General features: G+C 57.9%; 2 protein-coding genes across 2 annotated transcripts in view; one reads left to right on the top strand and one right to left on the bottom strand.

Moving 5' to 3' along the window:
- Positions 1–481: 481 nt before the first annotated feature.
- LANCL2 (LanC like glutathione S-transferase 2) lies at positions 482–18,585 on the top strand. The gene is made up of 9 exons (XM_079786278.1): positions 482–1,214; positions 4,872–4,989; positions 5,444–5,651; positions 6,467–6,614; positions 8,217–8,363; positions 8,847–9,029; positions 9,709–9,885; positions 10,392–10,464; positions 12,120–18,585. Exons 1-9 carry the CDS (start codon positions 1,008–1,010, stop codon positions 12,221–12,223), a joined length of 1,365 nt encoding a protein of 454 aa, XP_079642404.1. The 5' UTR covers positions 482–1,007; the 3' UTR covers positions 12,224–18,585.
- Positions 18,586–18,718: 133 nt separating this feature from the next.
- VOPP1 (VOPP1 WW domain binding protein) overlaps positions 18,719–22,667 on the bottom strand; it is a 36,154-nt gene continuing 32,205 nt past the window's right edge. Inside the window, 2 exon segments of the mRNA XM_079785583.1 lie at positions 18,719–20,963; positions 20,965–21,089. Coding sequence (XP_079641709.1) covers positions 20,898–20,963; positions 20,965–21,089 — 191 coding nt within the window. The 3' untranslated portion in view covers positions 18,719–20,897.

Here is a 22,667-nt window from a genome sequence, read left to right on the forward strand (position 1 = left end):
CCCACTCACATGGGAGCCCGAGGGCGGGACCTGCCTTTCCATCTGTTTTGTCATCGCCTGGTACCCACTGGCGCTCAATCGTTGTTTAAAGGGGAAGAAAAAAAAAAGTGAACTATTTCCCTCAAGGAGGAGAAACCACTGCATCGATGTGGTTCCAAATAATGAAAGAAACACGAACCAAGAGCAGCAGCACAGACGGCGAACGGAGCCGCTGTCCACGGAGGCGGGGGCTGTGTCCTTCGCGGACGCGCGTGACAGCTGCTGGGCTGTCGGAGGAATTAACGCCGGAGGAAGCCCCGGCGCCGCCTGGATGTCTGGATTAAATATGCTCTCGCGTTCTGTCTTGTTGACAAAGACATACGTTTATCCCAAACAAAGGGACTGAAAATAAAACAGATCCAAAAAAAAAAAAAAAAGAGGCCGGTGGCTCCTCCCCCGACCCCCCTCCCCACGGTGAGGAATAGGAGGGGCCGCGCGCTCCCCCCGGACACCCTCCGCCGGCGTTCGGGGCGGTTTGGCCCTTTTCTTAGAGGACATTTTTCCTGAATCGGAACCGAGAGCGGCTCCGGCGCCGGCGGGCGCTCCGGGGGCCCAGGCGGCGGCCCCCCGGCGGGAGGACATGCAGGGGGGTGACGGCGCGCCCGGGGGCCGCGGGCGCCTTGGATGACGGCGAGCCCGCTCCAGGCTTCCCGGCGGGATCGCGCCCTCGCGGCCGCCCGCTGCTCTCGAGAACGGCGGGAAGGGCTCGGCCGCGGGAGGCGCTTCCAGCCGGGGGCTGGCCGGGCGGGGACCCCGTGGGGCGCGCCCGCTGCGGCCCGATGTGCCGGCCCGCGGCCCCGCGCAGAGGCTCCCGCGCGCTCCCCCGCCCCCGCGGCCCGCCGCCCGCCTAAAGGAAGCCCGGCCCCCGCGGGGTGCCCGCGCGGCCCCCGGGCGAACGCCCCGCCGGAGGTTTGTCCCCGCGCGCGCACCGTCCCGCGCGGCCCCGGCGCTGGGCCCGGCGCGCGGCGATGGGCGAGACCATGTCCAAGCGGCTCAGGTTGCACCTGGGCGCCGAGGCGGAGATGGAGGAGCGCGCGTTCCCCAACCCCTTCCCGGACTACGAGGCCGCCGCCGCCGCGGACGCCGCTGCCTCCGCCGGGGCCGAGGACGCGGACGACGCTTGCCCCGCGCCCGCCCCCGACGAGCTCGGCCTCCCGTTTCACGACGACGGGAAGGTGAGTGGCGGCCGCCGAGGGCCGGGCCTGGGGCCGCGCCGGGTGGGGGGAGCCCGGGCGGTGGTAGCGTCCGCCCGCCCCGCCCACAGCCGCGCTGACGTCAGCGGCCGCGCTGACGCCACCCGCCCCGCCCATCTGCGCGCTGACGTCATCGGCCCCGCCCACCCGCGCGCCGCGCACTGGGCCCGGCCTGCGTCCCGCCCTGAGCGGCCGCCTGTGTCTGCTCGGCCTTGGCCTCCGCCCTGCTGGGTCCTCCCTGGCCGCGCAGCCCGGGCGGGGCGGGCACTGCCGGTTTGGGGCCACCCTCCCCGCGTGGCGCCCCGGGCCCCGCAGCCGTGGCAGTGCCCCGATGGCGGGTCTGCTCGGGCCGGTGCTGGCGGAGGCGCCGGTTGGATGGCAGGCGACGCCCTTCGCTCGCCTCTGCACCGGCCGAAGGCGCGCGCTGCGAGCCGGCTCCTGGTGTCCCGGGCCGCCGGCATCTTCTGTTTTCACGTTCTGTGTGTCGCTGAGGGTTCACGTTTTTCATAGGAAAAAGTCTGTATGGACCGCCGGCGAGCGTTAAACAAGCCCCGCGTCCACGCCGGCCGCCAGTTGCGCTCCGCCGCCGCATAAGTCAGGCGGCCCCCGGGATGCGCGGTGACAGGCGCCCCCGTGGGAGCCGTCCCGGGGCTGGAGCCGCTGTTTCATTTCTGCCCCACAGAATGAGAGAGACGCTGACGATGAAAATGACTCTTTTTTTCCTTTTTACCCTTTGTATGTAGGGAATGGGATTTTTTACCCCAGCTACAGGGCTGGGCAAACGTGGGTGTGCCGTTGTGAGTTCACAAAACAATGTTTATTCTTGTGTTGTTACTCATTGTTGTATTATATGTGTTTCTGTGTGAACCACTGTAAACCTACTTTTGCTCACTCCTGCACATACCAAAGTGATTCGTATGAAAGAAAGTTAAAGCACAAATGACTCATGCGGCTTGTATTGTCTCTGTGCAGTTAGACAGTGAACGTGTCAGGGTGGGGACCGAGGCCAGTGGGTGTGAGTGCTCTCGGAAGGAAAGGGGAAGTGGGAATTGTGTTCTTAGACGTGAAGGAGGGGGGCGGGTTGTGATGTTAAAAGGGGGGAAAGTCACAAGATAAAATGAAGATGGATTAAGTTCTACTATCTTCCATATAGATATTTTATGATTGGCTGATTACTACATTTTTATTGTTAAAACTAGAGGCCTGGTGCATGACATTCATGCACGGGAGCGGGGGGGCGGGGGGGGGGGTGTTCCCCTCAGCCCAGCATGCACCCTCTCCAATCCGGGATTGGGCCTAAACCGGCAGTCGGACATTCCTTTCACAATCCGGGACCGCTGGCTCCTAACTGCTCACCTGCCTGCCAGCCTGATCACCCCTAATTGCCTCTGCCTGTCAGCCTGATCACCACCAACTGCTCCCGCCCCCTGCCAGCCTGGTTGCCCCCAACTGCCCCCCTGTTGGTCTGGTCATCCCTTACTGCCCCCCCTGCCAGCCTGATTGCCCTTCGCTGCCCCCCCTGCCAGCCTGGTTGCCCCCAACTGCCCCCCCCTGCTGGCCTGGTCGCCCCTCGCAGCCTGCTGTTCAGTCATTTGGTCGTCCCTCAATAACCCCTCCCTGCCCCCGTCCTTGTTGCCCCATGCAGCCTGCTATTCAGTCATCTGTCCGGTTGTTTCGGTCGTGACAGCCCTGACTTTTTATATATTAGGATATTCTGTTAAGACTGTTAATTAAGATAGATAATATCAAAGTATGCATTTGGTTTGAGAGACATGGAATTTCATGAAAACAAGGATATTATGGGTTGAGTTGTGTCTCCCAAGAAGGTATGTCCAAGTCCTAACCACGGACACCTCCGAATGGGTCCTATTTCCACGTTAGGAAACGGAATTAGTTAAGGCAGGGTCTTCCTATGGAGGGGAAAGAGGCCAGGTGCCCCTCCCCTTCTGAGACAGTGTCCTCCCGTGCGTCTTACTCTCAGTGTTTGGAAGGTAACCGAACTTTCTGTGAAAAGGTAAGTCCATTCGTATTCAGTTCTAGGGCCTTTCATCCCTTTAAGAGGTAAACTAATAGGTGCCTCCAGGGTTAAGTAAACCTACCTGTGTTCTCACACCGATACTCTGGTCACTTAATTTCTAAGGTGTGCTTTGACTCCACACCCACAAATTTCAGTGACATTTGCCCTGAAAGCACCAAATGTGCAGTAACATAACATCATTTTCTTTTTCTTCCTTGGACTTTTTATTTACATGGTGCAATGAATTCTTTTTTCTTTTCAATTGCATAAAAGCATTTTCTCTCTGGGTCCACAGAAGAACATTGCATTATGATAACAAGTCAGTGTGTGAGGAAGATACAATTGTACATTTGTACCTAATAGCAGACTACAAAATACACGAAAGCGAAAAACATAAAAAGTGTGGAATTAAAGGAAGAAATAGACAATAGGCAAGTCTACCATCAGGGATTGTAATACACCTCAGCAGTTCGCATGGCAACTAAATTTTTCAAAAATCATCAAAGACAGAAACATCTGAACAACTGCATGTTTAAGAATGTTGCTGAGCCCTAACCGGTTTGGCTCAGTGGATAGAGAGATGTCCTGCAGACTTAGGGGTCCCAGGTTCGATTCCGGTCAATGGCATGTACCTTGGTTGCGGGCACATCCCCAGTGTGGGGTGTGCAAGAGGCAGCTGATAGATGTTTCTCTCTCATCAGTGTTTCTAGCTCTCTCTCCCTCTCCCTTCCTCTCTGTAAAAAATCAATAAAATATATATTATTAAAAAAAAAAAAAAAAAGAATGTTGCTGAATTTCCCTTGAGGAAGACTACTGCAGTGGGTAAGAATACCTCCTTCCTTAGCTGTTAACAGTGTTGGTATAATACCTTTTAAATATTTTATTGTCATCTGATAGCCACACCATCATACTATTTGTACTTATTTGCACTGCATTGATTGCTAAGTGATTGACCATTTTTGCATATGTTTGTCACTTGATTTTTTTAATGAGGTACATTGATAATTTTAGGTATATTTCTGTATTCTAGTTTTCTTTTTATGTATAAGTATTTCTCCCTCGTCATTAACTTTCTGACTTAAATTTGTTGGCGTGACGTTGGTTAATAAAGTTATATAGGTTTCACGTGTATACTTCCATAACACGTCACATGTGTGCTGTGTGTTCAGCGGCCAAAGGGACGCCTCCTGCCATCACCATTGATCCCCCCTGTGCCCTCCTCTACCTGCCCCATCCCCCTTCCCCCTCTGGTCACCACCATACTGTTGTCTGTGTCTGCAGGTTTTTGTCATTAGCTTTTAAACCATCTTTCTTATTTAACTTACAGAAGTTAAAATATCTGTGTAGTGAAATCCACCACTTTTCAATGGTTTGGTTCCTTCAGTTCTGCAGCTTATTTTGTGTAACCCTCCTTAAGGCTTATAGTCTGTGTAGGGCATTACCTCATTTAAAAACTTACCTTAAAAAAAACAAGGATACACTCTCCAACCAGTGAAGCATTAACGTGGGCCAGGTGATGTAGCTTCTGTCTGCTAACGTTCTTACGACTTAGACTGTTAACGTGTTTATCACAACATTGTCCTGCTCTTGTGCCATTTACATTGATGTCCTTTGGTCCTCAGATCATTCACACCTTCACCAGGCGGGTCCAGACCAAAATCAAAGATCTGCTCCAGCAGATGGAAGAAGGGCTGAAGACGGCGGACCCACATGACTGCTCTGCGTATACCGGCTGGACAGGTGAGGGGGGGGGGGGGGGGCGGGGCGGTACGTGACTACTGTGTTCTATTCTTAGATTGTGATATGTAAGACTTGGGTTTACAACGTCTTTCTCTTGTAAAATGGTAAAGTTCTGTACCCTCTCAATGAAGTTTTGAACTGTCTTCCCAGAGGAGATGCTTTGGAATTTTATTTCTAAAAAATGTTGCCTGGAAGTTGGAAGCATGATATGTTGCCTGCCAAGTGTTTATAACATGATTTGCCCTAACGTACGGCGTCTACGAAAATGTGTGCTAAGAGCAGACTGGCCCCAGGGTCAGTGTTTGTGCTGCCTTTTTCTACCCTGAGGTTTTTTTCCAAGTCTATCCTGTTGCCCTTCAGAAATACAGGTTTTCTGTAGGTTTTCACGTAAATATAAAATAATGTCCTCAAGGTGAAGGGAAGGGGATTAATGCTCTTCCTGGGCATTTCCCAGGCATAGCCCTGCTGTACCTGCAGTTGTACCGGGTGACGTGTGACCAGACCCACCTGCTGCGGTCCCTGGATTACGTCAAGAGGACCCTTCGGAATCTGAGTGGCCGCAGGGTCACGTTCCTCTGCGGAGACGCGGGGCCGCTGGCCGTGGGAGCGGTGGTGTACCACAGACTCCGAAGTGAGGGCGAGTCCCAGGAGTGCATCGCCAAGTGAGTGCTTCACACCGACGTCTTTTCTCCAGCCTCAGCGGGAGGCCTGCTGTCAAAGGGCATCAAAAAGGAGGTCATTTTTAACTCACCTGCTGCAGATCTCTCCGAGAAGTGGAGAGTCGGTGTGTGAATTCTGAGCAGAGTGTGGGATCATGCGCTCTCTTTCTACCCAAGCTGTGCTGGCCTTAACTCGGGGCGGGGGGGGATGGGGGGCACATGTTTCTTTGTGTTGCTTTCATCATTTTTCTGGGTAATTTCTGGCGCCTTCAGTGCATGCAAAGGAGCTTGTCTGCCTGAGACGTACTGTGATCGTTGCTCGTGGGTTCTTTGCAATGGGACAGGGAGAGCGCCCACTCTTCGTGCATCTGTTGGCTTCTGTTCTTCTCTGGAGAAGCAGAAACCAGCGCTCACTCCCGGGGCTGTGCTGTCCAGCTCAGGCTGGTCTGTTCCTGTTTATTGAATGACAGACAGCTCAGGCTAATTCCCGAGCGTTGGCTACATTTTACTACCATTTTCATTTAGAGTTGAAGTCACTTTCTTCTAATTCTGGATTTCAAAATGGAGTATCTTCTCTTGCATGGCTTCGGGTAGATGCACGGTAGACATTTTGACCATAACGATGTTTTGTTACTCATTGTGATATCTGAGAGAGAAATGAGTCAAATGGAAAAGGTTTTCTTTTCTGGTTTTTGGTATTTTTTTAAACCATTTAAATTGAAAATAACTAACAGGCAATTCCTAAAGGAACGGTTAATTACAGTTTCGGGAAGGTATCCTGGACCTTCTCTGGGAAAAGACACTTCCTTGTTGGGTAGACTTTTGCAGCTCCAGAGATCCATCGTCTGCCAAGACTCGGACCTTCCCGACGAGCTGCTTTACGGCCGGGCCGGATACCTGTATGCCCTCCTCTACCTGAACACGGAGATCGGGCCGGGCACCGTGTGTGAGTCGGCTGTTAGAGAGGTAGGGTCACCCACAACTGCGGGCATCCTCTCACCCCGCCCATTCGGACCTGCACTCTGCCCCTAAGAACAGTGACTGCTAAAAGCATCTCATAACTAATGAGTAGCTCCTTCCTGCGTCTTCTAGGAATGTGTGGGGTTTTTTTAATCTGTGCTCCTCTTAGGCCTGTGTCCATTGGGCTGTTTTTACTAGAATCAAACAACCCCAGCTTCAGGAAGATAGCATGTTCCCTTTCAGGAGATGTCTGAACTGGTGGGCGGTCCTGGGAAGCTGGCAAGGGACCCTTCTATCTTGTTCCCCACATCCTAGGGCCGTGCCCTTGTCTGCATGGCCAAAGCTAGGTGAGCACCTGTGCCCGGGGACAAGTGAGTAAGTGGAGGATGAGCAGCTTCCTTGTAAGGCCAAGAACAAGAAGCTGCTCCTCTCAGTTCTGCTCCCATCCCACATACAGAACTTAGCCAAGCGACTGTGCCAGGCTCTCTGGGGCTAAGAGGCCAGGAGGCCCAGCTAAACTTGTAACACAGGGACCAAACGTATGAAGGGAGTCAGGGTATTAGGAGCCAGTCAGGATCTGTACTGCAGCCTCATTACAGCCATTCAAGTCTTCTTTTGATCTAACTAAAGCTCTGCATGCCGCAGCGGACCTCATGTCACTAGCCTTTCCCACACACGGCTGGTTCCTGCAGCCTTTCCCACACACACCCGGTCCCTGCAGCCTTTCCCACACACACCCGGTCCCTGCAGCCTTTCCCACACACACCTGGTCCCTGCAGCCTTTCCCACACACAGCCGGTCCCTGCAGCCTTTCCCACACACACGGCTGGTCCCTGCAGCCTTTCCCACACACAGCCGGTCCCTGCAGCCTTTCCCACACACACCCGGTCCCTGCAGCCTTTCCCACACACAGCCAGTCCCTGCAGCCTTTCCCACACACAGCCGGTCCCTGCAGCCTTTCCCACACACAGCCGGTCCCTGCAGCCTTTCCCACACACACCCGGTCCCTGCAGCCTTTCCCACACACGGCCGTATCCTACAGCCTTTCCCACACATGGCCGTATCCTACAGCCTTTCCCACACACGGCCGTATCCTACAGCCTTTCCCACACACGGCCGGTCCCTGCAGCCTTTCCCACACACGGCCGTATCCTACAGCCTTTCCCACACACGGCCGTATCCTACAGCCTTTCCCACACACGGCCGGTCCCTGCAGCCTTTCCCACACACGGCCGGTCCCTGCGGCCTTTCCCACACACGGCCGGTTCCTGCAGCATTTTATGGGAGATCACCAGTCTTTTGGGGAAAACATTGCAGCTACAAAGCAACTAAGTAGTGTAGAATATTTTTATAGGAAGTTTTTCTAGACTAGTAAACTTTTTATGCATAAAAGTTTTGGTTTGGTGGTTTGACTTTTTCTACTCTGAGATTGTCTACTGATTTCTCTGCCTATATTTATTAATTTACAAAATAAAGAGCAGTGCTGGCTGCTGAGTGCTTAGAGATTTATGGATGAAGATATCTATCTAAGGACATGCTGTTAGTGGTATTAGACTAAAACAGGATACATGTAAGTTTTTCGGACATAAACTGTCATTATCTCTGCAGGTCGTCACTGCTATTATTGAGTCGGGCAAGGCTCTGTCGAGGGAAGAGAGGAAGGCTGAGCGCTGCCCCCTGCTGTACCAGTGGCACAGGAAGCAGTACGTGGGGGCCGCCCACGGCATGGCCGGCATTTACTACATGCTGATGCAGGTGGGAGAACGCTCCGAAATACTGACGACGGCGACCGGACATATGCAGTAGATCAGATAGGAAAACGGAGCGAAGTTTGGCTCACAAACCATGCAGGCTGCAGTAAAGGCCCTTTGAGTCATGACCCTAAGCTTTGCTGCTCACACCCAAGCAGTGAGCGCCGGGAGCTCAGTCCGCAGGTAGTCTGCGCAGATCAGGTGCCACACTTTATGTGTTAACTTGATATTTACTCACGGTGCTGAGAGATGGGGTCAGACATGACCCTGAATGTTTCTGTGAGGTATTTGGGTGAGGTTTATATTTAAATGGGTGGAAGATCTGCCCTAGACTTAATTAACCCAATACTGGAATTGATTCTAATTTTATATGCTTCTCAGTATTCCAGGTAGTTGATGTTTTATTAGCCATAAGATAGAGGTTTTGTAAAAGAAAAGAAGAAACTTTAGAAAAGTAGATGAAATGTTTTATTTTGTTTGCTTAAAGCCAGCAGCGAAGGTGGACCCGGACACGCTGGCCGAGATGGTGAAGCCCAGCATTGACTATGTCCGCCACAAGCGCTTCCGCTCCGGGAATTACCCGTCGTCTCTCAGCAACGAGACGGACCGCCTGGTCCACTGGTGCCACGGGGCCTCGGGGGTCATCCACATGCTGCTGCAGGCGTACAAGGTCAGTGCCCCTCCCCCCCCCCGCCCCCCGCTCCTTAGGGGCCTCGCTCAGCATTTCCTGTGGTAAAGTGTACTTTACGATGACCTGCAGGCTCACCAGGGGGACGGGGACACAGGGACAGACTGAGACTGTAGGAGCTGCTGCAGGAGCAGGGGGTGCTGTCTGTCCCAGGGCCGTCAGGAGGAGGGGGTGCTCTCTGTCCCAGGGCCGTCAGGAGGAGGGGGTGCTCTCTGTCCCAGGGCTGTCAGGAGCAGGGGGTGCTCTCTGTCCCAGGGCCGTCAGGAGCTGGGGGTGCTCTCTGCCCCAGGGCTGTCAGGAGCAGGGGGTGCTCTCTGTCCCAGGGCCGTCAGGAGGAGGGGGTGCTCTCTGTCCCATTGCCATCAGGAGGAGGGGGTGCTCTCTGTCCCAGGGCCGTCAGGAGCAGGGGGTGCTCTCTGTCCCAGGGCCATCAGGAGGAGGGGGTGCTGTCTGTCCCAGGGCCGTCAGGAGGAGGGGGTGCTCTCTGCCCCAGGGCCGTCAGGAGCAGGGGGTGCTCTCTGTCCCATTGCCGTCAGGAGGAGGGGGTGCTCTCTGTCCCAGGGCCATCAGGAGCAGGGGGTGCTCTCTGCCCCAGGGCCGTCAGGAGGGGGTGCTGTCTATCCCACTGAGAACCTTCCTACCCTGCCTGCGTCTCCGCCAGGTGTTCAAGGAGGAGAAGTACCTGAAGGACGCCATGGAGTGCAGCGACGTGATCTGGCAGCGCGGCCTGCTGCGCAAAGGCTACGGGCTCTGCCACGGGACAGCCGGCAATGGCTACTCCTTCCTGTCCCTGTACCACCTCACCCGGGACAGGAAGTACCTCTACCGCGCTTGCAAGGTGAGGCCTCTCTGTCCAAACAGCGCTGGACCTCCAGGCGGAGTCCACACGTAGCTCCCTCCTCCTTCCCTCCGGCTTCTGTTTCCCAGGCACAGCCAGTCCTGGCCGCCCTCCACCACGCCTCCCGGGAGTCAGACCCACTCCTGTTCCCAGAGCCCGGCCTCGCCCTGCCCCTCCGCTCCTCTCCCTCGCTGTCACCACGCTGCCCCTCCAGCCTCTGCCCCTCCTCTCCACGCAGGAGCGTGTCCGTGTTCCCTTTGAGCGGCTCAGCTGGTTCCCATCAGAGGTGCCCTCCCCCCCGCAATCCCCAGTCTCAGCCTGGGTGGCGTCCCTACAGCAGACGCCCCGCTGAGAGGCGACGGCCAGGGCCCAGCGCAGAGCCCACGCCCCGTCCTCTGCACTGGGCGCAGCCTCCTGGCCGTGGCTCGGGGGGAGGTCGTCGAGTGTCTGCTTTGCTGCCTCCTCGAGTGAACTCTCAGCCTTGACAAGCAATGTCTTCTTCTTAGTTTGCAGAATGGTGTCTGGACTATGGTGCACACGGGTGCCGCATCCCCGACAGACCCTATTCCCTCTTTGAAGGTGAGGGGGCCCCGGGTGTGGGAGCGGGGAGCGGGCCCCATCTCTGCGGGACTGGCACCAGGGCCTCTGCTCCTGCTCCAGCGCTGATCCCACAGCCATAAGTGCTCACACAGGAGTGCATGGCTGAGGTTACATTGGTCTCCCTGCCGCCTGCTGTGTGCTCCTGGGAATGTCTTCCCGTGTTCTGGTCTCTTGTGAAGTAAATGCAGACAACATAGGGCACTTGCTGCTTGGTAACGAGGACATGCTACGTTCCTCCTCTGCACCCTGTGCAGTGTTGTGTGTGTGCCATGCTCTGCACCCTGTGCAGTGTTGTGTGTGTGCCATGCTCTGCACCCTGTGCAGTGTTGTGTGTGCCATGCTCTGCACCCTGTGCAGTGTTGTGTGTGTGCCACCGCTCTGCATCCTGTGCAGTGTTGTGCGTGTGCCATGCTCTGCACCCTGTGCAGTGTTGTGTGTGTGCCATGCTCTGCACCCTGTGCAGTGTTGTGTGTGCCATGCTCTGCACCCTGTGCAGTGTTGTGTGTGCCATGCTCTGCACCCTGTGCAGTGTTGTGTGTGTGCCACCGCTCTGCACCCTGTGCAGTGTTGTGTGTGTGCCACCGCTCTGCACCCTGTGCAGTGTTGTGTGTGTGCCATGCTCTGCACCCTGTGCAGTGTTGTGTGTGTGCCACCGCTCTGCATCCTGTGCAGTGTTGTGCGTGTGCCATGCTCTGCACCCTGTGCAGTGTTGTGTGTGTGCCATGCTCTGCACCCTGTGCAGTGTTGTGTGTGCCATGCTCTGCACCCTGTGCAGTGTTGTGTGTGTGCCACCGCTCTGCACCCTGTGCAGTGTTGTGTGTGTGCCATGCTCTGCACCCTGTGCAGTGTTGTGTGTGTGCCATGCTCTGCACCCTGTGCAGTGTTGTGTGTGTGCCATGCTCTGCACCCTGTGCAGTGTTGTGTGTGCCATGCTCTGCACCCTGTGCAGTGTTGTGTGTGTGCCACCGCTCTGCACCCTGTGCAGTGTTGTGCGTGTGCCATGCTCTGCACCCTGTGCAGTGTTGTGTGTGTGCCATGCTCTGCACCCTGTGCAGTGTTGTGTGTGCCATGCTCTGCACCCTGTGCAGTGTTGTGTGTGTGCCACCGCTCTGCACCCTGTGCAGTGTTGTGTGTGTGCCACCGCTCTGCACCCTGTGCAGTGTTGTGTGTGTGCCATGCTCTGCACCCTGTGCAGTGTTATGTGTGCCATGCTCTGCCACAGGACCTTGTTGGCTACTTACATGTATCTAATCTCTTCAGTTACATAAACAAATGTGCCCAATCAATATTAGTATTTAAAAAGCATTAGCACCTAGAAATAGTGGTAGTTGGGAAAGTTATGAGAATATTGAAGAAAGTTCTGAAAAACAGGAGCAATGACAGGAAGTGAAGAAACAGTGGTAAGTCTGCTGCAGGCACAGTGTGACCGTAACCCGGGAAAGCAGAATAGTCTACGGAGAGCCCTGGTGTGTGTACGTGTGTGTGCACGTGTGAGCATGTGTGGGTGTGCACGTGTGAGCATGTGTGCGTGTGTGCTGTTTTGTGACTGTTGCCTCGGGTGGCTCCTGACAAGGAGGGGTCAAGGGGCTGTGTCCCTCCCAGTGCCCTTCATGAAGGACCCCCCTGACTTGCAGGCATGGCTGGTGCGATCCACTTTCTCTCCGACGTCCTGGCACCCGAGACATCCCGGTTCCCGGCGTTTGAACTTAGCTCTTCGCAGACGGATAAGAAGATGTAAAAAGACTCCTAAGAGCCCCATTTGGACCAAAAGCCACGAGACTGCTCGGTGCCTGGCGGGGAACCAGCTGTGAATCCCCAGGGGGAAGGCGGCGAGCAGACACGCCAGGCCCTGGTGCCCGAGCGGCAGCTCCCGTCACGCCTGTCACAGTGCCCCCCCCCCCCCGCGGCCACGCCCGTCCTCACACCCAGTTCTCGCGGCGTTTGCATGTCTCCTCGTGTTTGTTGTCTGTGGGTGTCAGCTGTGCTCAGCAGAGCGCCCTCTGTGCCCTCGAGCGGACACGCGGCAGCCCCTTCTCTGTAAGTCACTCCCCGGCGGGAGCGGCGGGCAGCGGCCCGGTGACACCCAGTGCTCGCACCCGCGCCTGGCAGGAGGGAAGGGCTCCAGGACCGGGAAGCTGAGCCGATGAGGAAGGGTTCGGCTGGAGTGGTCGAGGCTCAGCCTTCCCACTAGGGTTTAGTGCTCACCTCGGTGTTTTTTGTTGTCGTTTTTTAATTTTCTTTAAATCCTTACCCGGGGATCTGTTTTACTGGCCGAGAGAGAGGAGAGGAGAGGAGAGAGATTGCCTCCCACACGTGCCCTGACAGGGACTCGAACCCGCAGCCTTTGGATGTACAGGGATGACGCTCCAACCACTGAGCCACCGGCCCGGCTCGCCCTGGTGGTTCGAGCAGCCGGTGCCTCTCGCCCTCTGGCCCGTCTCAGCAGAGTGGCCTCGGGCCCTGGGCGGCTCCAGCTGAACCTTCCGTGACGGCTGCGTCAGGGCCCCGGGCGTCGGCCGTCCTCGGCTCCCCGTCCATCCGCGTTAAGTGTGTGGCTTTAAGTGCAGTGAGTAAAGTTCCAGAAGCGACCAGCAGGCAGGTCTCTGTCCCGTGTCCCTGCGATTAAACTATGTCCAACTCGGTCCGTTACCAAGGCATCCGCTCGGGATCCATGCGTCCTGTGCTTTGTCCACTGGGTGATGACAGGCTCACATGGATGACACGTGTTAAGCATGAAAGTGCTGGTCTTCACGCATCCACACGGGAAACACAATCCAACGAGAACCTGGCGGACATGTTCGTGTAAAAGGCACGGCTCTGGGTGAGCGTACATGCCCCCAGTCCTGCCACGCGGGGTTCAGTGTGAAGCAGGGTTTCCCTCGCGGGACAACTGGTCTGGAACGTCTCACCTTGGGAGTGAGGCGGGGCAGGGAGGCACGCGAGGTCTGAGGCCTGGTCCTTGTCTGGCCGCCATCGGCCCCCTGTGCCCGTCACAGAGGAGGTCAGCGCCGAAGGCAGGTCACGGAGCTCCTGGCGCGGCTGAGTGCCCCCGGGCCGGCCTGATGGACATGACGGCTCCGGAGCCTTCGCCACAGACACCGTGTCCAAGTCACGCCTGTTCCCACTTGGGGCTGGTGACTTCTCTGGTCACAGACCCTCAGGGTGGTTTTTAAGGGGCTTCCTGGGCAGCCAGGCCCTGTCACCCGGGGACATGCATCTGGAGTGAGTGAGCCCAACCGTCAACCTGCTCCCACCCCCACCCACGCAGCCGCTCTCAGTCCCGCAGCCCGCAAGGCCATGGCCCTCGCTGTCACTTGTCCCAGGGGCTGCACAGGACTCGCCCCCAGGCCCAGGACAGGGCCTCCTAGCCAGAGGGGCGCATCCTGGCCACCTGTCCCCAAACAATGAGGGTGACCTTGGTCACTGCACATCCTCCGTGTGTGACAGGGCTTGTTGGTCTTGTTTCCGGCTGACACGTGAGGGGCCGGGAAGCTGCCAGCAGGATGAATGGGAGCTCACACAGGTTTGCTCTCGGCCAGGCGGGCTGGCGCCCTCCTCCTCCCCGCTGGGTGCCAACAGGTGTGCCACCCAGTGACCGCTCACCAGCCGCTGTGGCTCAGGCCCCCACGGTGGAGGGGACGTGGCGTGGGCCAGGGTCAGGCACGGTCAGGGTCAGGCATAGGGTCACGGTCAGGCAGGGCCAGGGTCAGGCATAGTCAGGGTCACAGGCAGGGCCAGGGTCAGGCTTAGGGTCACGGTCAGGCATATGTCATGTTGGAGTGGGTTGCCTACTGATGTCTTTGAAGCGCTCTGGGCAGTGAGGGTGCAGAACACGGAAGGGGCCACAGGCAGCCCAGCAGCACTAGGGGCTGGGAGGAGGGGAGCGGAAGCAGCCCCTGGGGCGGGGCTGTGCTCTCCTGGAAGCCATGAGGGGGAGGGAGGGAGAGAAGAGTGATCGGCTCTTCGGAGAGGGAAGACTTGGCCATGGCGAGAGAAGGGGGATCAAGAATATACTTTTTTAGGTGCAGAAAACTAACAGCGTGTTTGTGAATCCGTGGGCAGGACCCAAAGGGCAGTGTTTGAAACGTGACGTGGCACAGAAAGGGGGATGAGGAGGGGGAGCTGGTGCCCGGGCCCAGACCAGCCGGGCGCGGAGCTGGGAGCCCGCATCCCACATCTCTGGCTCACAGATGGGCGCAGACGCTGGTGGGCGCGGTGGAAGTCTGATTTCTTCGGTGTTCTCAGCGGGGCAGCATCTGCTGAGTGAAGGTGGAGGAGGAGGTGTGAGGACTGGGAGTGAGAAGAGAAAGTGTGAATATCGCCAGGAGACGGAGGAGGATGAATAAGCGGCTGTGGCTCTCAAATGCCAGCCGCTCAGCGGCCACTTGGAGGCTCGTGGAAACGGGTTCCTGGGCCGGTGGGATCCAGTAGGTCTAGGTGGGGCCTGAGGGTCTCCTGCCAAGTCCAGGGCGATGCTGGTGCTGCTCACCCGGGGACCCCACACGTCAGGAAAACTTGCCGTGGGTCCCCTGGTTCCTCTGGTCACCCAGGAAGGCTGGTCTGGACCCGGGGTGCCCGGCATGACGGCATCCAGGGCCCACGTGGTTGTGGACATCAGGGAGACCAGTGGGTGGGCTGTGGTGTTTCTCCAGCCATGCTCAGCTCGCTGGTTAGCTGGCTTTATCTGAGTTGGTTTGTCCTGTTTGCTGGCTTTAGCCTCTCATGTCAGAGGGTCTGCCAGTTAGCTCTGGGCTGCACGAAGCCTCGCAGAGCTGTGGGGTGGGGACTGGAGCTCATTGGAAACTCTTGCCCACAGGGTTAACGTGGCTGGATCTTTTCACCGGGGAAACGCTGGGCCTGTTTCTGGAGTCCACCAGCGCCTGCCCAGCAGATGCCCGGCCTCCTGCTTCAGGTGGCAGAGGGGAAGGGGGAAGCGAGCCAGGGGCCATCTTCACCGGAGGGCACTCTGACCTTCACCCTGACCTCATGTCCTCTGCGCCAAAGACCAGCGCTCTTTCCAAAATAGAAGCTCCAGAAAGGGGAGGGTCCTGACACTGCTGGGTGGCAGGAAAGGCCTCCACAGAGCTGACTGGCAGCTAAACAGCCATTGGCCAAACCTCCTCCCTGCCACCCAGAGCCCCTGGGTGCTGCCCATCCCACAGCCCAGGGCCAGGGCCTGGGTAACTGCCTGGGGAGGGCTCCTGCTGTCCTTGCTGTGGGCCCAGGACTCACGATGCCACATTCAGTTCTGCCTTCCAGGGTTGTTGGGAAGATGAGATCAAATAATCCAAGTCAAGAACCTAACATCATGCACACGTTCACAAACTCAGTGTCGCCTTCTCTGTGAACTGCGGGAGTAAGGGGCGACCTCAGATGACGCTCGCTCACGGGGAAAGGATTGTGATGGTGGACCGGTTGCCTCTACTGGCTGGCACCCCCTCCCCCACCCCTGAAGCAGCGGGCTGGCCCCAGCCCCAGGAAGGCAGCTTTCATGGGATTTTGTGGCTCCAGCCCCGCATCCCTGTGTGTTTTTTTTTCTGGAATCACAATCTTTCAGGGAGCTGCTGGCCGCTCCCATGTAGGTGCTAAGCTTCAGCCACACACACCCACACATGACCAGCTCTGCTAGGGGGCATGGTATTTCATTTACAGTCAGCACATAGGACTCATTGGTACTATTCCCAGTGGCCTACTCAGGGGATATAGCCACAGTGACTCTCCATTCTCTCTTCTAGGCTCTCCTCCATTTAACCGGGTTAAGCTCTTGAGAGCATGGCATCTCTAATGCACAATTTCGACTGTTGAGCTGGGCACTGTGTGAAGTCCCTGATAAGCCTATCGCATTTGGTGACTCATCTGGCCCCACAGGAGCCTGTTTGGCGGCTTCCCTGCCACATATCTCTACCTGTGAGGCAACTTGGGGTGGGGAGACTGCCCAAGGTCATACCACGGCTGAGCTGTGGGGCACAGATTCCACGAGGCCCGAATTTATAGGAGTAGCAACAGGTATTTCCAGGTCAAGGATGAAAATGGAACTCAGTCCCATCCTCGCTGGGGGGTGAGGGAGATAAGCCATTAGAATGTGCAGTGAAGTAACTGCACAACATCTTAGTGGACAAGGACAACAAAGGTGTGCTCCGAATCTAAGCATTAAGTCGTGCACATGAGCTTTACATTCCTGTTTTATACCACGTTCAAGCAATTATGGTTCTCAGTGCTTCAATCTGCTATTTATTTCATGGGACACTATAGTGTCAATGTTACTGCTCAGACATAATCAACCAGTGAGCCCCAGCAATAACCGTCAGCGGCTAGCTGGACACAAGCAGACACGGTGTTCCTCTGGAAATACACCCACCATCTCTGAAGTATTCCGTCCCAACAAACGGAGGATCTGAGTCCAATCACACTTCTCTATAGAACTACCAATGCACACGAAATGCACACACCGTGGAGATGCCATCTGCAAATGCCACACTGTGGGTACAGACAAAAAACATGGTTTGCTAGTAAAAACAAAAACAACACACACACAAAGCAAAGGGATAAGTAGATGTGTAACCTCAGAACCAGCTCAAAACGGTCCTGCCCTGTTTATGGAGACCCTGAGTTGCTTTTCAGAGACAACAGAACAAACCCCATGCCACGCAGCCAGAGCAGGTGCGGAGGAGAGAACTCTGACCTTCAGCTGTTGCCGGAACCAAAGTCTCGCCCTCCCCTCCCCATATGCACGGAACCAAAGGACGGGGACACAAGCGGAACTTGAACACAAGAACCGGAAGCGGGGGGGCGCTGTCCAGGAGGATGTGGTGCTGACGCCCCTTCACCCCTTCTCCAAGTTAAATGACGCCGCCAGCAGCTCGGGTCTGGGCACCTCCCCTCGCAGAGCGCCCGGGGGCAGGCGCCTCCGCCTCGCTGGTCCCATGGCCCCTGGTCGGCCGCCGCCGGCACCGGCCCGCGCCACCCCGCCCCCCGCGCCCGCTGGGCCTCAGCGTGGAAACTGGCAGCGCGCCTCCCCGCCTTCTCCGCAGGCCCAGCTTCCATCTGCTCACATCGGTCTTCTTCGAGTTCAGAAACTAATCGAAATTCTTGTCTTCGTACTTTCGTGCCTTGAGAGCCACTATGGACTGTTTAAAAAAAACCCTCACCCAAGGATATGTTTTCCATTGATTTTGAGAGAGAGGGAGAGAAACATGGATATGAGAGACCCATCAATTGGTTGCCTCCTGCACAACTCCGCCAGGGCCAGGGATTGAACTTGCAACCCAGGCGCATGCCCTTGACCAGGAATCGAACCCGAGACCCTTCGGGGTGCAGGCTCTACCCACTGAGCCACACCAGCCAGGGCCACTACGCACTTTTTGAAGTTCAATGTGAGAGGCAGATAAAAGCCAGCCTCGGTTTCCCGTCTCGTCCTGACCCGGGCCTTGTAAGGGACCCTGCGTCCATGTGCAGGGGAGCTGGTGGCCGGGCAGCTGCCCAGCGAGGCGTGGGAGCCAGCTCGGACTCGGCCACCGCAAGCTGCTGGCCCCGTCTGGCCATTTCCTGTGCTGTCTTCAGAGAGCGAGATGTAAGAGGCTTCTTTTTCCGCGTGATCTCCACGCTGGTTCATCTAAGTGCAGCCAACTGTGGCACATACACCCGCCGATTGGTCTGTGCGATGTACAAGCAGAGCTACAGCGTGAAATCCTGCTCACCTGCCTGTGGGAAGCAGGTCCAGGCCAGGAGACCTGGTGTCGGTGTCAGCTGTGAGTTTACCTAATCGCTGCCCCTCCCTTCCCACCTGCTTCAGGTCGCTTTTCCTTAGAGATTTTTAAAATGTGTTGGTGAGCCTGGCCAGAGTGGCTCAGTGGTTGAGCGTCAACCTAGGAACCAGGAGGCCAGTTTGATTCCAGGTCAGGGCACAGGCCCGGGTGTTGGCCTCGATCCCCGGTGTGGGGCGTGCAGGAGGCAGCTGATCAATGACTCTCTCTCATTTCTCTCTCTCTCTCCCTCTCCCTTCCTCTCAGAAATCATTCAAAATATTTTTCAAATAAAATGTGATGAGCCAAAACTCTCTTATATTCTCTGATAGCGCCTAACGTCCAGTTCTCCCGAGATTGGCTGCGTCACCCACCTCACCCCACCTCACCCCCCCCCCCCCACTTGTCCAGGGAACCATCCACTGCAGGTGCCTCCTCAGCAGGTGCTTCGCCCCGCCCGCCCTCCGGCTCCCCAGCAAAACATCACAGCACACGTCCAAAGGCGGTTTTATTCTGCGAACATAGGAAACAGGACCCTACCGAAGAGAACAGAAGAGAAAGGAGCCAAGTGCTGCAGACACGTGCGCAGCCTGCTCCGAGTTTCCTCACCGCGGGCTCTGGGCTCTCCGGGGCTTCCCCCGCCAGGAGCGCCGCACGCTCGACCCTCGGCCCGAGGGACTCCCACCCACGGGGCCGAGTCCTCCGGAGCAGGCTCTCACCCGGGTTCTCGGGGCAACAAAATGCATCTCACACAAACGTGGGATATACAGCTGCCGGCGCTGCGGAGACCGCCCAGGCTCTTGCTATCCAAAGGGTACACAAGGTTTTGCGGGGACACGGAGGCCTCTTCACCCGCACCTGGTCCAGGCCGGGGCAGCTCGCGTGCGCTTCGTCATTTAAGAAAAAGCAAAGGGACCAATTGACGTTAAAAATGCAAAACCAAGGACCTGGAGGAAGAGGAACTTTGAGACCCATGTTGTCGTTGGTTGTAAACAGCAAATGTTGTGCTTTGTCGACTCGTTTCGCTCAAGGACCCGGCTGTGCGGAGGGCCTGCCGTCGGGGACGGGTTCACAGGTCACACGAGGGTGACCGAACACACGGGCACGGGTCTGCGCTCACTAACCGCTTCCCAGGGTGCTGGCTTGGTCCCAGGCGTCTCCCCTGGAATTCCCCGGGGGGCTCCCAGAGTCCCCCTCCTCCCAGGAAGGCCCCTCTGAGCAGTGGCGATGGCCCCCCCTGACTCCTCGCCACCGCCCCAGAGACAGGCCGGAGCCCAGGGGCAGCAAGACTCCTGGCCCGGGGAACAGAAACCACCCAGCACCCCCTGCAGTGACGTGTCCCGATGCTCCAGGCCAATGAGTAACCATTTCTCCTGAGGCTCCGATTAGTTCCTTTCAGAAGTAGGCTCCCTCCACCCCCCACCCCGCCGAGGACCCACCACACACACAGGGATCTACTACGGTCTTGGCTACGCGGCTCTGCCCTCCTGCGCACTAGCCAGCAGGGCTCCGTCTGGCTTTACACACACGAGCGGCATCACTAACTACGCAGAGGAACGGGACCCCCGCTCACTGTCCACAACCCCAGGGCGGCCACCAACGATCGGGGGGCTGTCCCCAACCCTGGGGAGAGCTTCCGAGCAGGGTTTGCATCTCCGACCACATCTTCTTGATTCGCATGGTGATTAGGTTGTCAGGGAACCGACTGGGGACCCCCCTCAGCCCCGTCCTTTTCGGAGCCAGCTCCGCGTCAGAGCCAACACAGCTGCTGATCACACAGGCCACACAGCCCTGCCCGCCGCCCGCCCACCCGCCAGGGCTCAGCCGGAGGCCGTCCTGCGAGGGGCCTGTGCTTTGAGTGTCCTTTATCAAACCCAGGGCAGAGCTGCCCGGGGAGGCCGGGGAGACCGCCGGTCATGACCAGAGAGCAGGGAGCTGCTGACATCCCGTGGAGACACTTATGAGAGTCAGACCTCAAAGGACAGGGCTCGACAAGAACTTCCCTAAAAGCACTAAAAAGGGGGGGACGGGACTTCTCCCCAAGTCAGAACAGCTCCTAAACGCAACGTCCCGGTTCGAGGCATGGAGCGATGTCCCGCGCACGCAAAGAGCGTTCCTCAGTGACCTGCAGGCCACCTAAGACACCCACCCGGGCCGCACTCCCAGCCCTGAGCAGAGGGGTGTCTCCCATCTCTGGGGAGCGATGGAGACAGACAGTGCGGGAGGCTCCTTGTCCACCAAACGTCTCTCTCGCGGCTTCTTCAAGAGGAAAACGGATGGGACGAGAGGCCCCCAAAGCTGACCGTGTGGGGCCTCAGGCCAGCGGCTCCTGTGCACGGGGCTCCAGCTGGGGAGGGGTCTCCCTGCGCTCCCCACACCCCGGCCCTCGCTGGCACCTCCTCCTAGTCCTGCCTGCGGCTGTGGGCGCGCCACCTGTCCAAACTCTGCCGAAGCACAGACGACATCAGAAACAGGACGCGGGCGGATTCAAATATCGGTCATCTATAGAAAACGTGAGGGGGCTGTGCTTGCTCGGAAGGTATCAAAGAGGGGCGTGCCCTTGTGGCTCATAAGACCGTCCAGAAAGCGAGTGCTGATGGGACGCGGGCGGCCTGCGACGGCTCCTCCGTGTCCGCAGCGCCGCCCAGGCCGGCTCCAGGCAGCACCCCGCTACTTGGCCTTCACCACCTGTTCGTACGGGGGTGGGGGCGTGTTGCAGTAGGAAGGGGGCGGGGGGGTAGGGCACGCTCCCCTGGGGCGAGTTGGGTTGAACCTGGAAAGCCATCGCCATGGGGTTCACGGCAGGATTCATGCCGGGTCCTCCGGGGTCGGTGTAATAGGGCAGCCCCGGCGGCTGGGCTCCTGAAAGACAGAGAGCCGGTGTGAGCCCAGCAGACACCCGCCGCCCATCGCCCCGAGCTCCGCCAGCGGCCAGGCCTCTGGGCCAGCACGCCCGACTCAGCGGCCCGACAAGGTGACGGGCTCCAGCTTCCGGGCCTCCTGGAGCTTCTCACCTCCGGGGTGCGGACGACCGGTGACACACCCCGGGTGGCTAAGGGTCAGGAGGACAGGAGCAGCACCGGGCACAGGTGGCTGAGGGCTCGGACCTCGCCAACCGGAACCTGGATGGTGAGCCAAGGCCGCTCTGCGGGGACCGGGGAGCACGTGCCGAAAACACCACAGCAGAGAGGCGCCTGCACTGCCGTCAGAAAGCCGGGCGGCAGGGAAGTCACTGCCCAGCTAACGCGACTCTCAGCCAGAACCTCCTCGCCCCCCCCCCCCCCCCCCCCCCCCCGCTGCAGCTCAGGGCCCCTCGAGAACCATCTGCTGAGACTCAATCAGAAGTACGGCTGCCATGCCCACCGGCCGGGAACATGTGGTCAGGGAGGGGATCACCTGGCATAGGTGAGCCAGCTCAGACAGGGAGGCAGCCTCAGAGACGCCAGTGGGCGGCTGGGCACCTGGGCACCTGGGCACCGATGCTGGTGGGCAGCTCTTCTCCAAGGTGACCCCTCAGCTTGACCTGAGCTGCTGTTTCGGAGCTCTGTTCAGATCTGCTCACTCTGGTCATGGACACCACGGACAGACACTGACTATACACAGAGAACCGAGGAACCGAGCGCGAGCTTTGGGCTCGCTGGGCTGAGCCGACTGTGAGTGGACACAGGTCTGTTTGAGGGGCTCCTTCACCCCCGGAGACACTGGGAGCCGCAGAGGCGTCCCCCAGTGCGCATATGGCGGAGGGTCTCCCTGCATGGAGGTCCGTTCCCGCAAAGACGCCCACCCGGGTGTGCGAGGGGTCTCACGCCTGCATACGTCAGATCTGGGGCCTCCACAGAGGCTGCAGGGGGAATGGAGAACAGGAACACGAGGCCTGAAGTGCATCTGAAGGGGCGGCAGGAGGGCAACGTGCCAGCCGGGCCTCCTCTCTCACCGCACGTCTAACCGCGGCACCTGCTGCCCTGGTGCGGCCGCCGCTGCCGTGGGCCGTGTTTGCCCACAAGCCTTCACCTCCCATGACCACGAGTTTCCCAAAGGCAGAGGTTATGCTGCATTTACCTCCGGACCCCCTTATATCTTTAAGATTAAAAAAGAGGCTATTGTGAGGGTCCAGGAAAGGCAATGGAAGCCTCCTATAGGAGAGACGAAATGGGGGCTGAGAATAAGAGTGTTCGGGGAGCATAACCTCAAGGGCCTGGGGCACACTCAATGTGGAATGCATGGGATAGAGAAGAGGTCTGCATAGGAATGACTGGCTTCTGGTCTTGATAGAGGTTTCACGGAGCAAGAGCAAGGTTACAGGCGGGGCTACAGGAGGAGGGCGGGGCTACAGGAGGAGGGAGGGGCTACAGGAGGAGGGAGGGGCTACAGGAGGAGGGAGGGGCTACAGACGGGCGGGGCTACAGGAGAAGGGCGGGGCTACAGGAGGGCAGGGCCACA

The sequence above is a fragment of the Cnephaeus nilssonii genome, assembly GCF_951640355.1.
Source record: "Cnephaeus nilssonii genome assembly, chromosome: 12".
NCBI lineage: Eukaryota > Metazoa > Chordata > Mammalia > Chiroptera > Vespertilionidae > Cnephaeus > Cnephaeus nilssonii.